This window comes from Mercurialis annua, linkage group LG6 (genome assembly GCF_937616625.2).
Source record: "Mercurialis annua linkage group LG6, ddMerAnnu1.2, whole genome shotgun sequence".
NCBI classification, from domain to species: domain Eukaryota; kingdom Viridiplantae; phylum Streptophyta; class Magnoliopsida; order Malpighiales; family Euphorbiaceae; genus Mercurialis; species Mercurialis annua.
Genome location: NC_065575.1, coordinates 46727519 through 46738299, shown reverse-complemented (window position 1 = coordinate 46738299; position 10781 = coordinate 46727519). Strand labels below are relative to the sequence as shown.

The following is a 10781-nucleotide window of genomic DNA, read 5'->3' as shown; positions in this document are numbered from 1 at the left end:
TAATACCTCTTATTACAAAAAGGTCACTGAACTATGTTTTTTTTTGTAATTTTGACTTGCCACGTAAGTAAAAATATTGCGTTTTTGCTTAAAACGCAACGTTTAGATGGCTCAACCCCTTTGTAACAAAAGGTATAGTTCAATGACCATTTTGTAACAAAAGTTTTTTTAGTAACCTTTCTGTAATTTGAGAAAAGTTTAGTGATCTATAGAGTTTAATATCCTAATGTGATCAAATGCTAATTCCTTTTCCTATATTCTCAAAAACTTAATTGTTCGAACTTCATACACAAACAAAATAGTCTCTTAATTTCTTAAATATTTCGAATTGATGTAAGGAGAAATTAACATAGTCAAACTGTATATACAAAATTGGATGACTAATAATAATTGTCTTCCATTTTTTTAGTCTATCTTCTAATTGACGCTTAGCCAACCTGGTACAAATTAATTTCTCATTATTTTTTTCTTTGTTGTCGGAGAATCATTGTCGGATTCCGATAACGAAAATGACCACAATGAAGACGAGGAGGAGGTGTCCGGAGAGCGGCGCTTATTGGTAACTCTAACAGGCTCATAATCACACGAGCCGATCAAATGCGGGTAATTAAGCTTAGCTTTTGCACCACGCATTTGAAAAGCAGCTCTATCATAAGCTAGAGCTGCATCCTCAGGTGTCTCATAAGTCCCTAGCCATCTCCTTGCACCATTTTTCTTCGGATCCCTAATCTCCGCCGCGTACTTTCCCCACGGTCTTCTCCTCACTCCTTTATAATTCCTCTTCTTATCTCGGGGCGCTGTTTGAACTGCATTCGGTTCTATATTCAAACTTGTTTCAGTTGATTCAAAATCAAAATCAAAATCAAATGTGGCATCTATTTGATCCTTAAACTGATCCGATACGTCTCCATACGAAGACGACGAAGTTTGACTAGAGTTATCAATTTGTAATAGAATATCACTCCAGTCCTCCGTCAACAAATCAAAACTAACACTTTGGCTACTACACATTGGTGAATTTCCATCGTCCGATGGCGAATCATCTTGGAGAAGATGATTGCGAATCGACTGTAGAAGAGCGAAATCAGAAGATGAGATGCCTGGATTATACATTTTTTTCCAAGCTTTTTTTAGATTAGAACTTAATTTGATTTTGAGTTTCTATGGTTTGATTGATTGATAGATGTGGAGTGTAGAGTGAATTGGTAATGATGTTTGAAAAGCTATATATACAGTAGAGACTAGGATCCAAAGTACAGTGAGAATAATTAATATATTATGATCTTTTAAAAAGTTTTTTTATATTTTAATTGGTGTTTGATGCTTCCTAAGAGCTTTCATTATTATGCAGATGCTAAATACCTTTTATTCACATGTTAAATTATATAATTTATTATATAATTTCCGATCAGATAGGCATGTGTGTATTTATTTGTATTTTAAATTTATGAAGAATCAATATCATATAAAAATAATTGTATGTCTGACATTTTTATATGTATGGGTCGTTTAGAATCAACTTTCTTCTTTTGTTTTTTCTTTTCTGTGTCAAACTTTTGGGAAAGGGGTGGTTGAATAAATTTTAAATGTGCCTCATATGTGTCTTCTAATATAAATTTAAATATTGAAGTTTGCATCTGAAATATATAATTATATTCTTTTATCTCTACCTAAGTTGATGGTGTTTAAAAGCTCTTTCAAGTAAATAATTGAATATCCAATGATTTTCAAAAAAAATACGTTTTGATGTTTCATTTTGATTATCAAATTTAAAACTATTATTTAGTTATTGACAAAAAATACATGAAAAAATTATAAATCAACAATGTTGATCTAGCTTAGAGTAAGATGTTTATATTAAAAAGATGTATGTAACATATGATCGCACGTTATTAATCTAAAAAATAAATCATAAACTGCTTTCACATATGAAAATTGAAAATAACTATGGCATGGTTTCTATTGAAAAATATTTATATGAGCAAAATCCATGAGTTTTGTACTTGATTTCATAAAAATCCATCATTTGGTTCGAAAAAAGATCATGAGAATTCATGAATTGTATCAATCTCTCATTCTTTAAAATTTACCGTTCAATTTCTCACCTTTTAGGTGGAAAAGTTAAAACCCATCTTTTTTAATGAATGATGTATTATATTACAATTTAAATATTTTAAATATATACCTATAAATTTATGGATTTTTTATTCAATCAAACATTAAATCAATTTATAAATTCATTGATCCTGCATTTTATAGATTTAAAATCCATATATTTAATAAAATCAATGGATATTAAAAACACTAAAAATCCAAACGGTGCTTATAATTATTTCGAGATAATAAAAAAGAATATTATTTGAAATTACACTTGCTCAGCTGAGAAAAAATAACTATATTTTTTTTTATTGGAATAAAAAGCAATCTCCAAAGCATCTCTAATGATACACATTAAAGATTTTTTAAATTAAATAAAAGATATTTTAAAATAAATAATTATCAATATTAATCCAACTTTGGGAAAAATGACCCAAAAGAAAATTCAAACTTTTAGCAAGTTATTATTTTTATTTAAAATTTAAAACATATCAATTACAGCTAAAATTGTATATAATTTTCTTTGATCTTTATATGTGTGTCCCTTAGAAATTGTGATTTACCGAGTTGATTATCACACATTAAACAAAGAATGTAAAATAAATCTATTCATCCATAACCATACCTCGTCTGCCAGTCCAGATACATCATTTTTTTAAAAGGCTAATTACATATAAAATCACCATCTTTATACGATTTTTTTAAAATAACTCGACTTTTAAAACGTGTCAATTTAGGGCATCACCTTTCATTTCTTTTCAAAAATAATATTGACACATTTATAGGTAAAATTTCGCTGACTTGGACACCCGATGAATATGCCACGTGTCCTACCACGTCAGCAAAAACGCCATTAAAAATTGTCGATGTTGTTTTTGAAAAGAAATGAAAGATGGTGCCTTGAATTGACACGTTTTAAAAGTCGAGTTATTTTTGAAAATTCGTGTAAAGGTGGTGATTTTATTTGTAATTATTTTTCATTTAATAAATTTTTAATCTTTTAAAAATAAATAAAAAAAATTAATAAGAGTTTGCTATCTGCTAATTCTGACAATTTCTTTTTTCATAATTTCACATTGTATTCCCAATAACTTTTTTTTGATATAAAAAATAATCTTACATTAATATCAAACAGTTACAAATGTAATAATTTAAAAAAAAGCCTATAACCATTTTTAATGACTTGACATAGTACGAGGTGTAAAGCCTTGTTCGCATATCGTTTTATAAAATAAAATTCAAAATTACATAACTTCTCTATCATAATAATTCATATATATGTACTCATATTTATTGTCACACCACAACCTTTAATAAAGTATATGTACTTTTCTGCATTCACCAAAACTGCCTATATCTCTTTTACATCAAGGTTCTATTGCACCATTATTACCAGCTCATATTACAGCTAGATTACAGCTGTAATTACAGCTCTGCTCAGCGAATCATGTTTATTGTGTGTTCAACAATCACAAGTAACTGTTCATAACTATATGTATAAATAGAGCATTAGTTTTAAGTTTAGTTCTCTGATTTGTAATTTTACAATCCAATTAATATAGATGTTTGTTCTCTGAGTTTGTTTTCTGATAACCTTTGATCACCTCTTATTGTGCTAATATTTTCATTATTTATCCAAAAACAATTAGTAAGAGTTTTCTATCTGCTAACTCAAACAATTTCTTTTTTCATAATTTTACATTGTTTTCCCAATAACTTCTCAAAAATTGATTTTATAATTTCTATATATAATCATATTTATTGTGACACCACAACGCGCTTTGATCACCTCCGATCATTTTTACAGACGTCGGCCACTGCCGCTGGTCTTGAGTACGATATTTTTTATAATAAAATAGAGAAAAGGGTCATTTATACCCTTAAGATTTGACTCGGGGATCAAGTGAGCCCCGAATGTTTATAAAGGTCCATATATGCCCCTAACGTCTTAAAAAGTGAACAATCATGCCTCGATTTTGACTCATGAATGAGATATTGGGGACCTGATTGTCAAAACGAGGGCCTGATTGTTCACTTTTTAAAACGTTAATATTTAAACTTTTTGAAGACTTACTTGATCTTAAAGTTAAACTGGAGGGGATAAATGACCCCATTTCCAATAAAATATAGTAATTTTGCAAAAAAATTACAATTTTTAAAAATTTTAAACATCAAGTAGTATTTTTATGATAAAAAATATCGACTTGTAATTTTAAGAATATTTTTCAAGACATGAATATTTACGCGATTAAACTTTAATTATACATGGATACAACTGCAATGCCACTTATTGACTTCCGCTATTCAATATAGCAGTAGCCGGTGCATCAATTGCAAGCGACGGCTTCCTCTTCTTTGGTGGCAGAGAATGATCAGTTGAAGAGGAAGACGAAAGCTCCGGCGAGCTGCGCTTAAGTTTCAATCTAGATAACTGCAATTCCCAATCATCAGAACCTACCAAATGAGGAAAATTAAGCTTAGCTTTAGTACCACGAATTTGAAAAGCAGCACGGTCATAAGCCATGGCAGCTTGTTGAGGAGTATCATAAGTACCCAGCCACAACCTGGCTCCATTCATCTTAGGTTCCCTAATCTCAGCTGCATATTTACCCCATGGTCTCCTCCTCACTCCTCTATACGGCGCTGCACTTTTCATCGGTGGCGGCGCTTTACTCCCACTTCCATGCTCCGACGCGTTTCCTACAACTTGATACGACGTCGTTGGTGGCATCCACCCGATGTCTAGGGCATCCTGTAAATCACTGTACACAGTCATATCCTCTGAATCGTTGTTATTATCAGGTACATACGACGTCGTTGGTGGCACGGGCACCCATCCGATATCTAGGGCATCCTGTAAATCACTGTACACAGTCATATCCTCTGAATCGTTTGTATGATCAGGTTGATGCGACGTCGTTGGGGGAACCCATCCGATATCTAGGGCATCCTGTAGAGCGCTGTACACGACCATGTCGTCTGAATCGTCGAGGTTTAATGGCAGATCTCCCCAGTTGTCTGTCCAAAGAGGACAAGGATCAATAATGTCATTGAAAAGATTGACAGTACAATTAGGTTCAAGAAGATTTTGTAGAGCTAGGTCTGAATTTAAGGTTACATTTCCGTACATTTTTTGAGGAAAAGAAGTTTCAGTCAAAGAGACTAAGAGGGAAATTTTGACGTAATAAGATTTACTTGCTCGAATATGATATTGACCTTTGAAAGAAAATTGGAAGGGATATATAAGGATGAAAACCAAATAATTAATGGTGTTATTAGTTTAAACTTTAAACAAAAGTTTGCTTCTCTGAACATGAGTATTTGATCACATGTTAATCATGATTAATTTATTAGTTTAATTTGTAAAGATGCTTTAAGTTATGGACTTCGGAAAATGATTGGAACATGGAGGGACAAAGGATTATTTTACCCCTTCAACTTAGTACAAAGATCAAAAGAGTTATTATCGAGCGACCTGGATCAAAACAACCACAAAGAACCGTATAAAAAGCCACTCCTCTAGTCTCACCTCTATCATCTATGTGTCAAACACACTATCCATTACGAAATGGTAAAAAAATTAAAAAACAATCTTTAACATCATTTTTTAAATTGATATTAAGGGTTATTCATGAAAATGGTACCCAATCTTTACTGTTTATCAAAACGGTACCCAATCTGTACCGTTTATCAAAACGGTACCCAAACTTTAATTTGTATCTTTGTGGTACCATTACTTTTATTATTTGTTTTAGATCAGTTTTTATATAAAATTCGGCCACTTTTAATGACGTGGTACCGGAAATAAAAATTTTGATCCATTCGTTTTTACATCAAATGACAAATCAAATAAAATAACAAGTACAAACCCAATAATAAAAATTAAGGTCAATTAAATGTGTCAACCTGATGTGAAAAAAAATAAGAAAAAGTCTTTTCCGGCTGCCATGCATGTCATTAGAAGTTGCTGGATTTTGAAAAAAAAAACTGATCTGAAATAAATAATAAAAATCATGATACCAAAAAAATACAAATTAAAATATTGGTGCCATTTTTATACAAGGTACAAAGTTTGCTACCATTTTGCTTAATAACCATGATATTAATACTTCTAAAAAACCAATTATGACCCTTATGATTCTAAACGCTCAAATGGTAGTGATGGGGCAGCAAAACTGTTAAGTCGTGAATTCAAATTCTCTCACAAACGCTCCGCTTTTTAATTATATAAAAAAATATAGCAATTTTAAATTTAAAAAAATTGAAGGATCTGTTTATAGTTTCTTTTTATTTCCTCTTCTTTATTTCTTCTCTCCCGGAACCATCGACTATGCGGGACATCGCCACCGCCTACCGTTCGTAGCCGCAACCACGACAGAAACTTCATAAGTGACCACCTCCAGCCTCATAAGCCACAACAACAACGATTCATTCAAAGTAGAGCTGGCCATAGGCCGGGTCAGCCCGTGAATCGGCCTGGTCAAATCTGGCCCAAAACCGGTCAAACCCGGAACCGTACAAAAACCGGCTCGGAACCGTTGAACGACTGGTCCGGTCCGGTTACAAATATTTTGAACCGTGAACTAGCGGTTTCGGGTCGGAACCGACGGTTTAAGGGTCGAAGCCCTCTATAAAGTGATATTTAGTTTTAATATTTATTTATAACATTAAAAATTTGTTCTATTTTATTATTTTCTTATAATATTATCTCCGCGTGTTATTTTTGTCACGACCCAATTTTATGGATCGCGGCCGACGCTAGGGTATGGATATGGTCGTACCAAAACCCGTAGCAAGCCTTGCGGAAAACCAATAAACATTTAAACCTGCAGAAAACTGCTCAGGGGCAACCGAAACTCCAACCTAAGTCTAGCAATTTATATTACAGTTTTAATATAAATAACTTAAATATCTGAAATGCTCAACAGCATGCCTTAAATATAATAATAAAATATTTCAGAGTAAACATGCCAATAATAAATAATCGAACAGATCGACAATCTCAAAGTGCAATAACAATGTAATATATAAACTAGTTCTACTGCGGTCTAAGAGTTTGAAAACAGTAACTAATTTAAATAACATAAAACCTCTGAGGAATCAAAGAATCGGAGTGGACCAACTTTCAAATTATAAACCTGGAAAATTTGGGGAAACAACGGGGTCAGATATACTGAGATGAGTTCGCAATACTATTTACATTTATTAAGTTTAAAACCCTTAAATGAAAATATTTTATACTAATATAGTATGATTATGGAAAACAGTATTGAAATGATCCCAGCGTAAGTATGACATAGCATACTGATAAATCCAGAGTGGACGGGAATATATCCTCGTCATATACCAGCGTAAGCAAGACTTTAGTCTGCCGATCTCAGAGTACTTACCGGTGCACACAGTCTCGATACAAGCCTATCGAGCAGCTCGTTTCAATCCAGATCCATAATCCGTAAAAACAGTTCAAAAGCATTTATAATATTAAAATATGATGCGGTACTTAATAAAGCGGTAAATAGCACTACAAACTCATTACTTGCTTATCCACGTGAATCTTGAAAAACAGCTAACCCTGCGTAGACTCCGAAGCACGAGCAGTCTACGGGTCTAAAACAATTGTATAAGTTAAAATCCGATCAACCCCTAACTCTAAGGTTACTAGACACCACATAAAACTGGCATCTTAATAAACAACCCGCGCATAACCAAAGTAATCCATTCAAACCAAATATCAAATTAGGCAAGTTAAGTTTAAATGAGTTCTTATCTTTGAAAACAAGACCAAAGTTCTTAAATACTTATATAATTCTTTCAAACCAAAGAGTTTTCCCAAAGTGGTGTGTTAGCCTTAACTGCAGTATGGCTCAACACAACATGTCGGCCGACATAAGTCTAACCCGACCCAACTATAAACCAAAGTAAAACCAAAGTTTAAATACATCCTTAAATAAAGCCAAAGTATTTAGATTAGAACTCATACCCTAACTTAATAATGCCAAAATCATAGAAAGCAACAAAGCCAAATAAACTTGCCAACTCTTAGCAAGTATCACCTAAGGTACACTTAAATATATTACCTTATATGGAATCCATAAGATTCAAACATCTTTCAAATATCGACTTGAAACTAAAATAGATTAGGTAAAGCATAACAATCAAAACAATATCTTACATAGCTTATATACTGAATATCCAAGTGCTTACCAAACAACCTAAGGTAACTAACATCTTTTATACCAAAACAATTTCCAGCCACATGTAAGTATTCTTAAAACAACGATTTATTCTAATTAAAACCACCTTTAACATATAATCGAGCCTTAACTAGCCAATTATCTTCAATCACCCAAAGTAGGAATTTCCCATTAACAGTCTTTTAATCTTTAAACAACATTTTCAGCTTTTAGTTTATAGTTTAAAACAAAATTCAATTTCACAACTTAACCAAAATGATACATTATTTCATTTAAACGATTCCTCCGAATCACCCAATGTATTGTTAAACATCTAACAACCTATGATTCATTTACTTTAAAATTTTCAGATTTTTAATAAAGGCTAAAAACAGAAATATAAATCCAAAACTCCAATACGTTGATTAACAAATCCAATGCATCAACTCAACTAAATCATCCAAGGTATAAACAACATACAAAAGCCAAATACGATATCAATTAACAATTTCCAGATTTTATATTGCATACAAAACAGAAAATAGTAAGCCAAACACCCTAAGTAAGGATTTAGCACAACAAAGATCCTATAATAAAACCAATGTAAAAGGAGTTACTAGCCTTTTGAATGATCAAAAGAAGAGAACCCAGAAATTTATTGATTAGAACAAGCCTACAATCAATCAAACACCATAGCTAATGAAACCAAAACGAAAAGACCAAGGAACCAATGAATTAATCAATGAAAGATAGATTATAAACACTTACCAAATGTTATGGACACCAATAATCAGAGGAAAATCGCCTAGGAATGACTTAGAATGAGTTTAAGGTTTTAAAAATTGAATAGGGGCTGTTTAGGTCGAGTAAAAGCCTATTTAAAGCCTCTAAAACAAACTTGTCCGGTTCTATGGCCGGTTCTGCCCAGTAGAACCGGTTATAGAACCGGTTTACTCACTGAAACCCAAAATAACAAAGTGGACAGGACCTACGACTTGATCTACCCAGCAGGTCCGGTTCACAGGTCCGGTTGACCCGAAAACGGGCCGAACCAACGATCCGAACGGTCGAATGAAAGATAATCCTCTTAGGTACAACATATCCAAAATGCAGCCCGATCCGACCGTTCAATTGGGAGATACGGACGTTTTACTACAGCATAGCAGATTTGGAAAACATGTAAACATTGTTTCGATAACAACCCGGAAATAAATCAATTCAACATCAAATACTTAGAGGCTCAAGGGGTACACATAAGTCGCTCAACATGACACAACCAAGGTACCATATATGCTAATCCGAACATATATCAATCCGAAAATAAGTCGGAATCACAACGAGAAAATGACGAAGCGAAAACACAGCCAAAGTCCATCACAAACCAAACTTTAAACGGACAACCAAAGCACCAAAACAAGTCGGAAAATACGGGATATTACAATTTTATTTTTATATTATAATTTTTTAGTAATTACATTTTAATTTTACTTTCAATTTTTTCTAAACCGTACAGAACCGGAACCGGCCGATTCTGAACCATCATGGAACCGTCACTTAGACGATTCCGGGTCGGTTCTAATTTTTCTTGAACCGCGATCCGGCGGTTCCGAACTGCAACCGCCGGATTATGGACCGTGGTCACCTCTAATTCAAAGCCACAACATCGATCGCACCAAAAATCAGTAACGGCCATCCGTTCAACCATCGCCAGAGACGCAAGCATATATGGCCAACAACTGTTCTTTGAAGTGAATAAAGAAATAGACTGGCGGCGAAAGATGAAGGAGAAAGTGAAATGGAACAATTAGATTTAATTAGGGATAAGTAGAGTTAGTTATAATTAATTATAATTTTAATTAAAACTAAATTAAAGTTTTAATTAGGATGATAATTAGAGGGTTTATATTTGATAATTGAAGAGGGGGAGCGTTTGTGGGAAAATTAAACTCATGACCTAACAGTTTGTTTCACAAAACTTATACCATTTGAGTTATATCTTATTGATGTTTATAATTAGAGTTGGTTAGAGTTCCGATTAAGTTAATTAAAATAACAGTAAATCCTACGAGTGCCATCGACTCCATTCAATTGAACATTGAAGACGTCTTAGCTGACACTGAGAGTTGGAATGTTCAGCATGTTCGAAACCAGTGTAAACCATGTTGCACACGCTTTGGCGAAATGGTGCGAAATGAAAAAAATTTATTGGTAAAGATTGTACTTTTGACAGAAATATTTCTTTTCCGGTCAATGAACTTGTTAGCTTTTTATTTGATTAATAAAGTTCAATTTTTCTTCTCAAAAAAATAACTGGAACTAATTAATTTAATTAAATATTTTTTCTTTTTTTGTTAATGGGGAAAAACAATTTGATTTGTCATTGTTTGGAGGAGTGAAATGATCTTTTTGTTCGAACTTGGAGATACGAATTGCACGTTGACCGCCTTATACTGCCAAAAATGTCACACTTGCATTTTGTTTTGTAGTTATAATCATACTTAACAATTAAAT

General features: G+C 32.8%; 2 protein-coding genes across 2 annotated transcripts; both read right to left on the bottom strand.

Moving 5' to 3' along the window:
• Positions 1 to 310: 310 nt before the first annotated feature.
• On the bottom strand, positions 311 to 1210 carry LOC126686800 (ethylene-responsive transcription factor 13-like). The gene has a single exon (XM_050381039.2). It carries the CDS (start codon positions 1111 to 1113, stop codon positions 448 to 450), a length of 666 nt encoding a protein of 221 aa, XP_050236996.1. The 5' UTR covers positions 1114 to 1210; the 3' UTR covers positions 311 to 447.
• Positions 1211 to 4307: 3097 nt separating this feature from the next.
• Positions 4308 to 5290, bottom strand: LOC126653673 (ethylene-responsive transcription factor 13-like). Its single transcript, XM_050347613.1, has one exon. It carries the CDS (start codon positions 5225 to 5227, stop codon positions 4385 to 4387), a length of 843 nt encoding a protein of 280 aa, XP_050203570.1. The 5' UTR covers positions 5228 to 5290; the 3' UTR covers positions 4308 to 4384.
• Positions 5291 to 10781: the final 5491 nt, after the last annotated feature.